This window comes from Elaeis guineensis, chromosome 16, assembly GCF_000442705.2.
Source record: "Elaeis guineensis isolate ETL-2024a chromosome 16, EG11, whole genome shotgun sequence".
NCBI lineage: Eukaryota > Viridiplantae > Streptophyta > Magnoliopsida > Arecales > Arecaceae > Elaeis > Elaeis guineensis.
The window spans coordinates 43,356,766-43,373,808 of NC_026008.2; the positions used below are offsets into that span (position 1 = coordinate 43,356,766).

The 17,043-nt window shown below is 53.5% G+C and overlaps 1 protein-coding gene across 1 annotated transcript; it reads left to right on the forward strand.

Moving 5' to 3' along the window:
• Positions 1-2,753: 2,753 nt before the first annotated feature.
• On the forward strand, positions 2,754-16,572 carry LOC105059224 (probable ADP-ribosylation factor GTPase-activating protein AGD6). Its single transcript, XM_010942456.2, has 3 exons — positions 2,754-3,570; positions 15,789-15,878; positions 16,210-16,572. The coding sequence occupies exons 1-3, from the start codon at positions 2,800-2,802 to the stop codon at positions 16,570-16,572; spliced, it is 1,224 nt and encodes a 407-aa protein (XP_010940758.1). The 5' UTR covers positions 2,754-2,799.
• Positions 16,573-17,043: the final 471 nt, after the last annotated feature.

Genomic DNA, 17,043 nt, shown 5'->3' on the forward strand with positions numbered 1-17,043 from the left:
TGAATTTGCATTGTGTTGGGACTTTTTTTACTCTCATCATTGTAGGGTTGAGAGTGATACTGGGGAAGTTTAGGTGAGTCAGCTGGCGGACACAATTCGGGTGGGGTAATTCGTCGAACAGCTGGGGGCAAACTAGATAGAGGCCGGCTTGCTATGAAAGGTAAATCAGTTGATGCAGCAGCAGCTCGATGTTATAAAACAGTAGGTCTAAAGGATGAGCCAGAGAGCAATATCTCAACATATGTGTTATGGTGTGAGGTCTGGGCTGTGATGAAAAATTATTGGTTAGAACTGTTCTGTCACATGTATTTTGAATCATTTAGTAAAAAATCAATACATTATCTATCATTAGAAAAAAAAAAAAAAGTTTATTTTTATCAAGCTCCGTTGAAAGTTTTGAATTGAACAAGATTCACTATTAACTATAGTTAAGTAGCTGACATCTTTTATCATCCAAAAACTTTCACATTTTTTGGATGATATATTGATTTTTTATTGAATGGCTCAAGATACATGTAGCAAACTGATTCTAACCAGTAATATCTCTAGTGTGGTTGTGTCAGGATTACTGCTATGACTCAATCTCGCCTACAAGACCTGACCAAGACTCGGGTTGCATCTTTTGCACAAAAAGAAGAATTCACCTTCTTTCATGCAAACCCACCATTGGATCATCCGTTGCTCACTTGGCATCTGCAAGGCAGATGAAATTTGACATAAATTAGCTTGTAGTTTTACTTACTTGCATGAAATTGCTAGGCAATTAGCAGTTATCTGTGAGACTGACTACCTTGATCCTTCATTTTGAAATGATCACAGAATGTGCGAGTTTAAAGTAATTTTCTGTACAGAAATGCTGGGTTCCCATGGCAAAAGGATGAAAAAATTGTAGAACGGATTCAGTTGGGGACCCCCAGTTCAAACTGGACCGGTTCCAAGAATCTTGGTCAGAGAAGGGAGGCATCAAGCCCAACCTCACTAAAGTCGTGTCAGAGCACGTTCCACGGACAGGATCCGAGACACTGTATCTGGTGGTGTAAATATTACACCACAAATTATTTACTCTTTGCAGTTTTTATTTTATAATTCTCTAATTAGTCATAATGTTCAAAATCTCTAAATTATATTTAAGATGTCATTATACTCCCAAATGGCTGATTTCCCCAGGAAAGACAAAGGTATGCACGAGGTGGGGAACCATGGATGCTCATAAAATTGATAGTTTTGATACCATTTTTACTCGAGTAAATATCATTTCGAGGTCTTGGCTCGCGCTCAGTTATGAAGCTGAATTGCCAAGCACAAGCTGGTAACATACTAAGCATTCAACCAACGAGTTGATCAATCTAGACCTTCTCAAGTGTGATAGGGTCTACCAAACCTGCACAAAAGAGTCCAATGCATTCTTTTTTAATTATTATTATTTTCTCTTCCAGACTAGTGAAGCATATTCAGCTTCAAAGCTGTAATTTTATTAAAGCTAGAATATATACCCAGGCATATCTTAGAACATAAGCTAATGTTGATAAATCTAATTATGAGGGAATAAAGCGAGAGTAAACTTTGGAAGCGAATCCATAACAAGACTGTAAAGAGAGGGGAAGTCGAGAGAAAGCGGTCTTCGGTCGAACAAACAACTTTAAAGCGAGGAAGTTGGTGGGCCTCTGAAAGTCTTTAAGATCAACGTCGTTGCATGCATATGGAGTATGGACTTTTCTCGGAAGACAAAACTAGTAATTGTCAAGCTGCCGAAATATACCATAAGCAATAAAAGAGCGAATTAAAGGAATAAAAGGTCACGAGCCATTTAATTAATAGCTTACTGCTCCTACCACCTCTGTTTTATCTTCTCAGCATTAATGCATTAGAAGTTATCTTTATTCTCTGTCCTTCCAAAAGGACTCCGGGTAGATTAATGATGGAAGTATTGCATGCCTTTGGATTTATCTTACTGGAAGATAAGGTTTCAAATGGTCATTTGGCTGAGCATTGTTGTCACTGTTTTTGATGATTAATGCGGTGAGACGGGGTGGGGGTTTTGTAGCTTTGTAATGATCTTCATGGGTTTCGCTTGGTTAACGCAATTGGGAAATCAAATTGGACTCCACCCATCATTTGATCTGCTGGCTCCAGTGTCATTATAATTAGGCTTTTTTTATTTTTTTTAAAGAAAAAGGCCACAAAACTTTGTCTTAATGTCTATACAGCCAGGCTCAACCCAGTTTTATGTTAGAAAAGTAGACTTTGTTTCATTTGGTTGGGTATGGTGTTGCTTTTTTAAATCCATTAATTAGTTTCATCATAATTTCACAAGAAGAGATAAATTGCAAAGAAAAATTAGCTTGAAAGATCAAGGAAAAAAAAAAAAAAAGGCCTCTCAGCGATGAAGGCTCAATATATGGCCCGCCTAACCAATTCCATTATCAGGCAGGCCTACTGACGGGCGCACTCTATGTGGGTCTCACATGCCCAAATTCGTTATGCGACAACCTAGTCTACCACTAAAGGCCCAGCCCGGCCTGACAGGCCACCAGGGTTGGGTTGTGGTTCGGGCCAACTGTTAACTACGAGTAAGACCTGGGCCGGTCCAGCCCCGGCCATTGTCCCAGCCACTTCCTCACGTGCTTTCCACGTGCTCTCTTCCCGCCCTCATCGCGCGTTCCTCCACCTCCGTCGTCGTGCTTCTCCGCTCCCATCGATCCAAAGAATTTAAAAAAAAAAAAAATCCCAATTTTTCCATCAAAATCCGATTTTCTTCTTCTAGATTTGTAATCTTTAGAATCCGCCATAAAAACAAGAATGCCATCTTCGCAGCCGTCGCTGGGCCTCCGGCGAGTCCGGGAGCTGCAGTCACGGCCGGGCAACGGGCGGTGCGTGGACTGCGGGCGGCTGAACGACCCACCGGAGTGGGCATCGGTGACGTACGGCGTGTTCATGTGCGACGGCTGCTCCGGCGCCCACCGCGGCCTCGGCGTCCGCCTCAGCTTCGTCCGCTCCGTGGCCGCCGACGCCTCCTGGCCCGGCCCCCACCTCCGCCTCATGACCTCCAACCCGGGCGGCAACCGAGCCCTCAACGCCTTCCTCGCCGCCCGCGGCGTCCCGCCCCGCGCCGCCATCTCCCTCAAGTACTCCTCCCCCGCTGCCGCCCTCTTCCGCTCCCGCCTCCACGCCCTCGCCCACCGTCGTCCCTTCCGCGGCCCCTCCGCCGTCGGCCCCCAGCCACCCCGCCCCCTCCCCTCCGACGACTGGGACGACGACGACGATATTTACTACTTCCAAGATTCCCTATCGTCGAGATCCAAATCCACCGCCGGCGCCCGCGGCGGCGTGATTCGGAGGAATCAGTCGGTGGGGGAGGATCTGGAGGCAGAACTGGGGATCGGATGCGGGGGGCGGCCGTGCCGGTCATGGTCCTCGGGGAGTATATCGGCGGTGACGGTGAATGGGAGTGGGATCGGTGGAGAGATGTTTTCAGAGAGGAAGACGGAAGAGAATGAGCAGCTGCCGGACGGGTCTGGGTCGACGGGCGGTGGTAGTCTCATCTCCGATGCAGTCATGGCCGTGTCTGAGGTGAGTGAGTCGGTTGAATGGTTGGTGATTACTGATCAATTTCATCTTTCTAACCTTTAACTTGCAATCCAAGCTAATCAACATAGTCTACAACATTTTAAAAAAAAAAAATTTTTTTTCTTCCTGCTTCCTATTAATGTATACCTTTTCTTTTCTTTTTTTATTTTTAAAAAAAAACAAAATAGAATGGAGAAAGTTAACACTTTTCCCCAACCAGTTTTATTAGAAGAAGGAAAGGAATTACACTGGGCAAGAGCTGAGTTACTTGTACTTGGCTTACAATGCAAATTACCTCCCTTCAAGAACATGAAGTACTCCAAGAATTGGAGAGTTTTATTCTTAAGAAACACCTGGCATTTCCTCTCCTTCCATACTTGCTAGCAAACAGTGAGGAGAATTTAGTCCCAGGCCCATTAATTGGTCTACTCACCCTCTCTCTCCTCCCTATCATCCAAAGTGATGGCAGGGAAGGTGGTCTTCCCTTAATACCTGTACAGCATCTTATCTTCATGCACATAACCTTTACAGAAGGACAGTGGAGGAACAAATAGTTGCAGGATTCCACACCAGCGTTGCAAAGAACACTAGTAAACAATTAAACGGGTGTTTAGTTGGCTGTTTTAGTAGACAGTTAAAAAGCCAACTAAAGCCCTTCAAATTGAATAGTTGTGACTAAAATTGTATTTTAACTGCCTCAAATTACTTGTTAAGATCAGATCACAACGTGCGTCATTGACCATGGTCTTTCTTTGGATAGACAACATCATTCATCAATTTTAGTACAAAGCAGAGCATGCATCATTGCTTTTTAAGTCTTTCTTAGGACAGGGGATTCCATTGACTGGTTTATATATGGCAGTTGAAGCAATACATCGTGCATTTGATCACTGTTTTTTTATGGTAGAAACACGGCAAAGCTCTATTTCTGATATGCCGGCCTAACATGTTACTCCAGAGCCCCATTATTTATCGATTCATCTAACGTATATATTCCTTCTTCTTTGTCTTGTGCATGCCTTTGTTTCACATACAAGGTAGAAGCTTTTCTTGCACTGCTACTGATCAAAATATTACCATTGTTGTGGGATACCGACCGACCGACCGATCGGCTGGCCGACTGACTGACCGTCTCCGATTGGCCGACCGACCGACCGATCGGCTGGCCGACTGACTGACCGTCTCCGACTGGCCGACTGACGGGCATATCGACCGATTGACGGTCGGAGCGCCCCGACTGAAAGCCGGGAGTGCCCGACTAACGGACGCTACCGACGGCTTTTCAATGGCCCATCGCCGACTGGAGGTATGTCGGGCGTATCCATCCCGACCGACCAAACCCAGAGGCCGACTCACATGAAACTCGCCGACTGACGGAGGAACCCGACGCCACTCTGCTGGCCACCGACCAAGGGTCGGCCGTCTCCTCCCATCGCCGTACAGCCGCCAGACCTTGTCAGCTCTGACACGGACATACGGCACAGTTATCCAGGGGCATTGTCCCGCCGAAAGCGAGGTCAACCCTGGTGATTAGACGGTCACACGGCGACATGACATTTTCACAGCGGCTCTGACAGTCTACAGTGAGTTGACAGTTCCTCACTTGTCTGCGCCATTAATGACGGCGCCATACCGTGCTCCACTATATATATACCGGGGAAGGCAACAGTGCGGGGGACCGATCCGCTCCGTCCCTTCCAAGAACTCAGGCTTGCTCCTCCCTCCCTCTCTCTCTCTCTCGGAGCTCTTTGTCTACATTTCACTGTTGCCCAGTCACCTCTCTGACTTGACCGTCGGAGGGTCCCCGCCGGAGCCGCCTCCGGTCAGTACGGACTTCCTTTTGCAGGTGCACGCTCCCCAGCGATCGGGCGACGAGGCGATTGGCCGCAACAGATTGGCGCGCCAGGAAGGGGGACAGCATGACAAAGACAAGAGCTCAACGATCGAGGATCACCGGGTCGGCGAGGCGCTCTTCCCGTCGGGAAGAGGCCTCCCCGCCACCACCAGCAGCGGAGCTTAGTTCTCCGCGTCCCGCGGTGACCACGGAGGCCCAGATTGCGGCCATCGTACGGCAAATGACCGTACTAACCGATGCAGTCAAAAGCCTCCAGCAGCAGTCGGCTGCCCGACCCATGCCTTCCAGGAGCAGCCGTCGACGACCGCGCCGATCCTTGTCGCTTCCACGTGAGCGCCCTCAACAGCGCTCCCGCAGAGAAGAGGAGGGACGATCATGGCGCGACGACCGACGGTCCCGGCAGCCCTCTCCTTCCCAGCTGGAGCGAGCAAGGAAAGAGAAGCGGCCGCGTACACCGTCGGCCTCCCTCTCAGAATCCTCCGGAGACTCCACTCCCGGGGTCTCCCAGCATCGACGAGCGGACGACTACGAGCGACGGTTCGAGGAAATCGACCGCCGACTCGCCCAACTGCAGACGGACGGCCAGAAGTCTTCGAACGACGTCGACTTCCAGACCGTCCAACCTCTCTCCCGACTGGTCCTTGACGAGCCGATTCCCAGTCGATTCAAAATGCCGCATGTGGAGCCATATGACGGCTCCACCGACCCAGTCGACCACCTCGAGAGCTACAAAGCTCTCATGATGATTCAAGGAGCAACCGACGCTCTTTTTTGCATCGGCTTCCCCGCCACACTTTGCAAGGCTGCCAGGGCCTGGTACTCCGGTCTCCGATCCGGAAGTATCCATTCCTTCGGGCAGCTCGAGCACTCGTTCGTGGCCCACTTCAGCACCAGCCGAAAGCCGCCGCGAACGTCGGACAGCCTTTTCTCCCTCAAGCAGGGGGAAAATGAGACGCTCCGGCACTTCGTGGCGCGATTCAACGCGGCCACGCTCGAAGTCCGGGACCTCAACGAAGACATGGCGGTTTCAGCCATGAAGCGGGGCCTGAGGTCGTCCCGATTTACTTATTCTCTGGACAAGACCCTCCCCCGAACATACGCCGAGCTACTGGAGCGCGCATACAAGTATATGCGTGCGGACGAAGGAGCGTCCGATCGACGCTTGGCCGAGCCCCGAGGCCCGAAGGAGAAGCGCAAGAAGGGTCGGGAACCTGCCGATCCCAGCAGGCCCCCGACCAATAGTCGGGTCTCGCCATCCCGACACATCCAAAAATCGCCCCGGCAACAAACTCCGAGGCCGGTGCGTCCCAGGTACGACTCATACACTCCTCTCTCAGCTCCCCGTGCGCAGATCTTGATGGAGATCGAGGGAGAGGAATACCTGCGACGGCCTCCGCCTCTGAAGGCAAAGGGCCTCGACCGTCGGAAGTACTGTCGGTTCCATCGGAGCCACGGCCACGACACTGAGCGGTGCATGCAGTTGAAGGATGAGATCGAAAATCTCATCCGTCGGGGGTACCTTGGCAAGTTCCGGAGGGGTCCGCCGACCCAACCGATTGCCGATCAGTCCCCCCAACCGACTGAAAAAGAGCCGACTAACAAGCCGACGGCAGGGGTCATCAACATGATCTCCAAGCGGCTGGGCCCGGAGACGTCTGCAGGAGGAGAGCCGACGAAAAGACCACGACCGAACGACGTAATCACCTTTGCGGAAGACGACGTTCGGGGCATCCAGACTCCCCACGACGACGCTGTTGTTGTGTCGGCGACAATAGCCAATTATGATGTAAAACGAATTTTCGTTGATAATGGAAGTTCGACAAATGTTTTGTTTTACTCGACCTTCTCCCGAATGCGACTGTCAACTGACCGACTCAAGAGGGTCTCCATGCCATTGATCGGCTTTGCCGGGGATGCCGTCACGACAGAAGGAGAAATCACTCTGCCCGTGACGGTCGGTACCGAACCACGGCAAAACACGATCTTCCTCACTTTCGCGGTCGTCCAGGTTCCTTCGGCCTACAACGCCATACTCGGACGACCCGGATTGAACGCCCTCAAGGCGATCGTCTCGACGTACCATCTCCTTGTTCGATTCCCGACTAAAAACGGAGTCGGGGAGATGCGCGGAGATCAACAGCTCGCTCGGCGGTGCTTCCAAATCTCCGCCCAAGGCGACGAGACGAAGGATCCTCTGACACTCGACAAAATGGACCAAAGGGAGGGGGAAGAACGGGGTTCGCCCGCCGAACAGATAGTGGCAATCCCGATTGCAGAAGATCCCGATCGGAAAGTTTGGGTCGGGTCCCAATTGCCCGACCCCGAACGACGACGACTAGCGGAGCTTCTGACGGCCAACGCCGACATATTTGCTTGGTCAGCAGCAGATATGTTGGGCATTCCTCCAGAAATAATGACTCACCGACTCAACATCGACCCGACGATGAAACCGGTGAGGCAGAAGAAAAGGTCCTTCGCCCCAGAAAGGCAGAAGGCCATCGACGAAGAAGTGGACAAGCTGCTCGAAGCAGGCTTCATCCGGGAGACCACGTATCCCGATTGGCTCGCCAACGTCGTCATGGTCAAAAAAGCCAACAGGAAGTGGAGGATCTGCATCGACTACACCGACCTCAACCGAGCCTGCCCGAAGGACAGCTTCCCACTTCCGAAGATCGATCAGCTAGTGGATGCGACGTCCGGGTTCCGACTGCTCAGCTTCATGGACGCCTTCGCCGGATACAACCAGATCCGGATGGCGCCTGAAGATGAGGAGCACACCGCGTTCGTAACTCCCAAGGGCCTCTACTGCTACAGAATGATGCCCTTCGGATTGAAGAACGCCGGTGCCACCTACCAGCGACTCGTCAATAAGGTCTTCAAAGACCAAATCGGCCGCAACATGGAAGTGTATGTGGACGACATGCTGGTGAAAAGCACGCAGATCCCTGACCATGTTCGGGATCTCGAGGAGACATTTTACACCCTTCGACGGCACCGAATGAAGCTCAACCCGACTAAATGTGCCTTCGGGGTGACCTCAGGGAAGTTCCTCGGATTTCTCGTTTCTCAGAGAGGGATCGAGGCCAATCCTGAGAAAATAAAGGCCATCCTCGACATGCGCCACCCGAACACCAAGAAGGAGGTCCAACAGCTGAACGGAAGAATCGTCGCTCTTAGCCGATTCATTTCCCGGTCGGCTGAAAGGTGCCTCCCGTTCTTCAAGACTTTGCGTCAAGCGAACGGTTTCTCTTGGTCGGATGAGTGCGAACGGGCCTTCGGAGACCTGAAAAGGTACTTGGCTTCCCCGCCGCTGCTCGTAAAGCCGCAGGTCGGGGAGACCTTGTATCTCTACTTGGCCACATCTTCCGAGGCGATCAGTTCGGTGCTCGTTCGGGAAAATGAGTGCCGAACTCACCAGCCCATCTACTACATCAGCAAAGTGCTCCACGGCGCGGAAGCCAGATATTCGGAGATGGAGAAGATGATCTTCGCCTTGACCGTCTCCGCACAACGACTTCGACCATACTTCCAGGCCCATGCCATTGCGGTGCTCTCCAACCGGCCCCTGAGGGCAATTTTGCGCCGACCCGACACATCGGGACGACTCGCTAAGTGGGCAATGAAGCTTAGCGAGTTCGACATTCAGTACCGACCAAGGCCTGCCCTGAAAGCCCAGGTCTTGGCCGACTTTATCGCCGAATGCCCGACGACCGACCAAGGGTCGGGAGCTGAAGGCCCGGGCCGAGATGCGGTCTCTGAGCCAGACCCGATCTCCACCTGGGTACTCCACATTGACGGAGCCTCGAACGCCCAGGGAAGCGGGGCCGGGCTCCTACTCACGAATTCGGAGGGGGTGGTCACCGAATACGCCCTCCGGTTCGACTTCAAGGCCTCCAACAATCAAGCCGAATATGAGGCACTCCTCGCTGGCTTGAGGATGGCGAAGGAGCTGGGCATCGACAGCCTCCGGGCGTTCTCTGACTCTCAGCTGATCGTGGGGCAGGTAAAGGGCGAGTTCGAGGCGCGAGATCCGACTATGATCAAGTACCTTCAGAAAGTAAAGGACCTCGTGGCACGCCTCGAACATTTTGAAATCTCCCACATTCCCAGATCGGAGAACTCCCGTGCCGACGCTCTCTCCAGATTGGCAACGTCGACCTACGACTCTTTGGGTCGGACGTTCGTCGAAAGCCTCCAGCAGCCGAGCATCGATCAGGTTGAAGAAGTACAGCAACTAACGTCCGAGCCAAGTTGGATGGACCCGATCGTCCGGTACCTGACCGATGGGATCAGCCCCGAAAATCCCACTGAGGCCAAGCGACTCCGATGGTCGGCGTCGCAATATGTCATCATGGACGGCCGACTCTACAAAAGATCGTTTTCCCTCCCTTTACTCAAGTGCTTGGGGCCGACCGACGCCGACTATGCTCTCCGGGAGGTTCACGAAGGAATCTGCGGGAACCACTTGGGGGGCAAGTCCCTAGCCTTCAAGGTCCTGCGACAAGGCTACTACTGGCCGACCATGAAGAGGGATGCGGCAGAGTTGGTCAAAAGGTGCGAGCCATGCCAAAAGTATGCCAATGTTCAGCACCAACCGGCCAGCCAAATCGCACCCATTGTCGCTCCGTGGCCCTTCGCCCAGTGGGGAGTCGATATACTCGGCCCATTCCCACCAGCGTCGGGCCAAAGGAAGTTCATCGTCGTCGCCATCGACTACTTCACGAAGTGGGTCGAGGCCGAGCCCTTGGCACAGATCACCGAGCGGAAGATGGAGGACTTCATCCAGAAATCCATCATCTTCAGGTTCGGGTTGCCGTACACCATCGTCACCGACAATGGTCGGCAATTCGACAACAAAGACTTCAAGGACTTCTGCGCCAGATTCCACATCCGGCATCGATTGACTTCCGTCGGGCACCCACAGTCCAACGGGGAGGTTGAGGTGGCCAACCGAACCTTGCTTCACGGACTCAAGACCCGACTGAATGAAGCCAAAGGTCTCTGGGTCGACGAGCTGGGCTCCGTTCTGTGGGCTTACCGAACGACCCCCCGTGTCCCGACCGGGGAGTCGCCGTTCAGCTTGGCCTATGGGACAGAAGCCATGATCCCGCTCGAAATTGGCCTACCATCCTCCAGGGTCGAGCGGTATCAAGAGCCAGACAACTCCGAGAGTCGGAGGGCCGACCTAGACCTCCTCCCCGAACTACGGGATGAGGCTCAAATCCGAATGGCTTCATATCGACAAAGGATCGCCCGGTACTACAACGCCAAGGTCAAGCCTAAGCTCTTCAGACCTGGCGACCTGGTCTTGAGGAGGGCAGAAGTGTCGAAGCCATTGGACCAGGGGAAGCTGGCACCAAACTGGGAAGGGCCTTACAAAGTCGCAGACGCCTTCGGGCCAAGAGCCTATCGGCTGGAGACCCTTGAGGGGAAGCCCATTCCCCGGACTTGGAACGCCGACAACTTGAAGCTGTATCACCAGTAAATTCTGTAATTCAAGAGTTGGAATACAAGTCCAGTTTGGAATCTCGGAGTCTTAACTCTTCGACTAATGACCGCTGCTCACCAAGGTCGAGCACCGACGCGGCAATGTGGACTTAGTGCATCTTTGACACCAATATCCTTATCGCTGACGTTGTGCCGGACCCTCACAAGGACCGACTCATCTACAATGACGGGAGCCAGCGCTCCTTCGACGATGCGTCGGACCCTCGCAAGGGCCGACGAGCACTTATGAACGGGAGACCATACTCCTCCTACGGTCGAATTTTCGGGCAGAGCCATCGGCCGACAGACCGATCGGGCCTCGACCAAAGGAAGGCTAAAAGCCCACGCGACCATCATCGCGACTTCCGACCAGGCTACGGCCGGTCGAGGGATATTCGGCTTACCACCGTCTATCGCACGACGCGGCCTTAGTCAAGGTCGCGTCCACGACTTGCCGACCGATCAACGGCCGGCCGAACGATGTTCGGCTTACCACCGTATGACGGAAGGAACAGAACCCGACACAAGAGCATGGGGACCCAACTAACCATCGTTTCCCCGACACCCCGCCAGATGACTTTGGACGGAGGCATCTATGAAAGCCCGGCTTGCCGTTGGGTCACTATTTAACTGATGTACCCGACCAAGGACTTCGACTATCGGAAGCCGACTTGAAGTCGGAACGCACTCTGCTTTCGGGGCTTCACAAGTTCCTGAAGTCCTACCGACTTGCGTGGGTCAGTGACTTAACTAAGGTAGCGACTCGCGTTCGACATTGCAGACATGTTTGGCATTGCAAACAAGGGGAGAAGGCAAAAGAAGAATTCATTCAAGACTTAAAGAAATTTTTTCCATAAACAAAGGAAAGTCTACAAGGTAAAGGCCGGAGCCCGATTACAATTCAAAGCAAAACAGAAGACAAAATAAAACCGACTAATCATCGGAGTCGACGTCCTCCACTGGACGACGATGCGAGTTGGTCGGTAGATCTGCTCCGACTTCAGCCGTCGGAGCCGACTGGTCTTCGGCAACCGGCTCTGCGACGTCTTCGGCTTCCGCCCTGGTGGAGAGACCATCCGACGCTGGTCCGGCCGTCTCCTCCGCAGCTGGGGCCTCCGACCCTGGCAGAACCACGTTGCTGAGATCAAGTTCGGGGTACAAGCTCCGAACGGCTTCCCGGGCATCCTCGTACCCGACTTGGTACGAGAGGTAGCCGCTCTCGAGGAGCTCTTCGCGGTACTCCTCCGAGTCCCGGAAGACCTCGACTGCCCGACCCAAAGCCTCCTTCGCCGACTCTGCTTCGGCTTTGGCAACGTCTGCGTCGGCCTGAGCGGCGGCACGGCTTTCTTCAGCCTTAGCGAGGTTCCCGAGACTCGCCCGAAGTTGCTCGCGCTCGCCCTCCAACTCTTTGCCGACACTGTCTCGCTCGTGTCGGAGCCGACGGATGGTCCGGGACTTCTTGGCCACGTCATCCTTCGCCGACTTGAGCTCCGACTCTAACGATGCCTTGGCCTCCTTGAGTCGGGAGTTCTCCTCCGAGAGTCGGGAGACCTCCCCCTCGAGTCGGTTCTCCCGCTCAACCGACTGCTGGAATTGGTCGACAAGGATGGTCTTCTCGGCTTCTAGCCCCGCGACCTTATCTCTCCAGGCCGCGCGCATATCCCCGAATTTCCGATATCCGGCCTCTAGCTCGGATATGTTGAAGACCAGCTGCACAAAAAGAGCCGACTGTTAGTGAGCCGAACTTGCGAAGCGGCAATTAAAAACAGAAGGAAGAAGGGTTTACCCGAATCAGCATCGGATAGAAGGACGACAGCATGTCGGAGACACGCTGGTTCTTCATTGCTTCGATGTCGGCGGGAAGAAGGAGTGCTTGGCACAGTCTCCTGGCCAGGTCATGGTCGGCCAGTCCCGACGCACCCTCTGGAAGCGGGAGGTCGGCCGACCCGCCCGCCGACCGACCTTCGTCACCCGACACCATTGGGGCCTTACCTCGGCTAGCCGCCCAAGCCCTGACGTCGGAGATCGACGGCAAGCTCGACCCCGACCGAGTCTCGGCCGATGGCGCGGCGGTGGCATGCGTCGGCCGCTCAGGTTCGGGGGCCTCCTCCCGAACCTCCGGAATCTGATGGGCAGTCGGCGTGCCCCCTGCAGAATCAGCCACCCGCCGGTCGGGCGAAGCTGTTCCCCCGACTGATGGTCCCTCCGACGGGACGTCTGCCAGCACTGTCGGCGCCGACAGTGCGATCACTGGCTCCGCCTCCGACCCTGCTGGTTCGCTCGACGGAACAACACGGGGCCTCTTGGGAGGCTGCGACGGTCCGGCTCCTGCCGCCGGCCTCTTCCTCACGGTATGCTGACGAATGTCGGCAGCCGACAGTCGTGTCCTCGGCGGCATATCTGAAAAAATACGACCGATGGTCAGAACAAAGGAAAACGGCAGAAAAGAAAATAAAGATGTCGGAAAAATGCAAACTGACCTAAACGGGGGACCGGGCTAAGGCCGGCATCATACAAGGCCTGCTCGGTGACGAGCTCGCTCTGCTTCGGCACCGAGATGTCCTTCAGCCGATGGAAGTCCTCCCGATCACCGACCTCCACCCGACTGTTCTCATTGGGATCGGTTCGGGGATTCCCCCAACGGGCGGGAAACCCCCACGGAGCAGAAGACGACGCGAAGAAGAACTGGTTCTTCCATCCGTGAATGGACGTCGGAAGACCAGTGATGAAGGAGAGCCCTTTCCGAGGGATAAAGTACCACCACCCTCGGACTTTAGGATGGGGTCGGAGGACAAAGAAAACTCGGAAAAGAGAAATCCGAGGTTCGGTCGGCAAAAGCCGACATAGGAGAGCAAAACTGACTATTAGCCGAACTGAGTTCGGCGCAAGTTGTGCCGGGCATAGCCCGTAATAGTCCAAAACATTCCGAATGAACTCCGGAACCGGGAATCGAAGGCCGGCCCGGAGATCCTCCAGATAGAAGGCCACCTGGCCCTCGGGCGGGCTATTAACCCGACCATCGGCGCCAGGGGCGAACAGCCGAAATAGCTCCGGGATGCGGTACTGCTCCCGGATCTGGTCGACATTCGGCCCCGAAAGTGAAGATGCCTCCACCTCCGGGGACGACCGAGTGTCTTCGGTCGGCTCTCCCGACCGACTACCTCACGGGGACGTCCTTGCCATGAGAACAAGAAAACGGCAAGAAAGAAAGAAAGAAGGAGGGGGAAAGAAACCTTAGCCCTTGGAAGGAAAAAATCGCGAAGGGGGCGACAGAGTGGAGAAGTACCTGGGACGGGGGCTCGGGCGGGCAAAATCTCGACTGTGAAAATAAGAAGGGTAAAAAACCATGTGGGGGTAACTTTGCATATATATAGTGCCCCACAACGGTCGAGATGAAGGCACGCCCAGCGAAGACTCCCCAGATTTCGCCGCGTGGCATCATCAGGGCCGTCCGACGATCCGACGGTTCGACGCACCCCCCTTCAGATTGCGCCACGTCGCCTCCATCCGCTCCACCGAACGCGAACCGATGGCCACGCGCCACGTGTCGCGGCGGGACGCGACGTTTTGTCTTCCCGACGGGACGCAACGTTTGGAGTTCCTGAGGGAACGGCGGGAATGATGGTTCCCCTTCCCGATGGGACACGACGGTTCCACTTCCCGATGGGACATGACACCTGGCACCGATTTTATCGCTGACACCAGCGGGACATCCGACACGGCGGGACGTCCGGCGCCGACCGACACCTGATGCTGATGGGACGAGACGCCTGGCGCCGACTGGATGTCGGGCGCCAGTAAGCCTCTCCACATTTATGAGGCGCCTGGCGCCGTGGTGACCGGCGGCACGGTCGGATCCTCACATACGACAAATCCACTCCTAGTCGCCAGCTTACCGTCCGACTCAGGAGTGGAGGGGGGCAACTGTTGTGGGATACCGACCGACCGACCGATCGGCTGGCCGACTGACTGACCGTCTCCGATTGGCCGACCGACCGACCGATCGGCTGGCCGACTGACTGACCGTCTCCGATTGGCCGACCGACCGACCGATCGGCTGGCCGACTGACTGACCGTCTCCGACTGGCCGACCGACCGACTGACGGGCATATCGACCGATTGACGGTCGGAGCGCCCCGACTGAAAGCCGGGAGTGCCCGACTAACGGACGCTACCAACGGCTTTTCAATGGCCCATCGCCGACTGGAGGTATGTCGGGCGTATCCATCCCGACCGGCCAAACCCAGAGGCCGACTCACATGAAACTCGCCGACTGACGGAGGAACCCGACGCCACTCTGCTGGCCACCGACCAAGGGTCGGCCGTCTCCTCCCATCGCCGTACAGCCGCCAGACCTTGTCAGCTCTGACACGGACATACGGCACAGTTACCCAGAGGCATTGTCCCGCCGAGAGCGAGGTCAACCCTGGTGATTAGACGGCCACACGGCGACATGACATTTTCACAGCGGCTCTGACAGTCTACAGTGAGTTGACAGTTCCTCACTTGTCTGCGCCATTAATGACGGCGCCATACCGTGCTCCACTATATATATACCGGGGAAGGCAACAGTGCGGGGGACCGATCCGCTCCGTCCCTTCCAAGAACTCAGGCTTGCTCCTCCCTCCCTCTCTCTCTCTCTCGGAGATCTTTGTCTACATTTCACTGTTGCCCAGTCACCTCTCTGACTTGACCGTCGGAGGGTCCCCGCCGGAGCCGCCTCCGGTCAGTGCGGACTTCCTTTTGCAGGTGCACGCTCCCTGGCGATCGGGCGACGAGGCGATTGGCCGCAACAACCATGTACCTTCTAAGCATTTCATTTTAGGAGAGAATAAACCTAACTTTCATGTGACTCATTTCTCTTCGTTCCATCTTCCAGAGCTTTGTCCAGTTAACGATGGTTGCATCATCTGCTGTACAATCTGCAGCTAATGCAGTTCAGACCGGAACGACGGAGCTGACCTCCAAGGTAATTACCTTTACCAAAATCTTCACTTTTATCAGGATCACTTACTCGAGATGAACTACAAATCCTTTTAGCCTTGTGAATACTTTTGATTCTTAATAGAAAGGCAATAACTCTATTATTTTAGAGTTAGATGCAACTGGTTCGTGTAATATGAACAAAGCTGAACCAGTGGCACGATGTAGTGGCACCAAGTATATCTGTGAATGCTGCATGAATAACAAGAAAAGAATCCATTCAAATCAAGAAAGCATGGCCTGAGAAAAAGAATAAGCTTGTTAGAGCCACAACACATACAATTCTGAACACATTGTACTTGTGAATCTACTGGCAGGTGGCTCAAGGTGGGTATGATGAGAAGGTAAATGAAACCGTAAATGTGATAGCTCAGAAGACGACCAAACTTGGGCAAAGGACTTGGGGAATCATGAAAGGCATTATGACAATGGCATCTCACAAGGTCGAGGAATATACAGGAGATGGGGCAGGGTGGAAAATGGAAGGGCTTGAGCCCCAGAGAGAAATCGATAGCGATGGCAGTGCCGGGACTCCTCGGCATAAATATATCACCAGCAACAGCTTCTATTTGAATGAATTGGATGATTGGGACACTGACAGTCCAGTTTCTTCTTCTGGGAATCAAAAAGATGGAAGCAATGCTAATAAAGCTCACAAAGTCATAGAATGGGATGATTAAGGATGATGAGGATTGTCCATTTCAAGATCTCTGAATAAAATGCTAGTCCCTATAAACTGCTGTGTCATTTTGGAGTTTTCCACGTTGGAGTATATTTTTTTTTGCATCCTACTCGTACTCCATGGAGGTGGTCAGGCTAATTCCGACCAAAGTTCATGCTCAAGGTCTGGATAAAGTACAGTATTTTTCAGGTACTCAACTGGATGGAATTTGGACAAGGTGGAGCTAGTTGAATCTAGATATGGTGAAGGCCTAAATAATATGAACACAAGAAAGATTAGTTTTCTGAGCAGAAAGGTGGTGAACCACTGCATATTTCATTGATAGATGAGATGGAAGAGGAGCACAAGAAAAATTATTGAAACGCTTAATAGAGGTGCTGACCAACGTTCCCAGCTGCTCAATGAAAGGAGTGGAGTAATCTGGTACCTGTGGCTGCTGGTTTTTGTTAGTAGTCCAATGACTTAAATG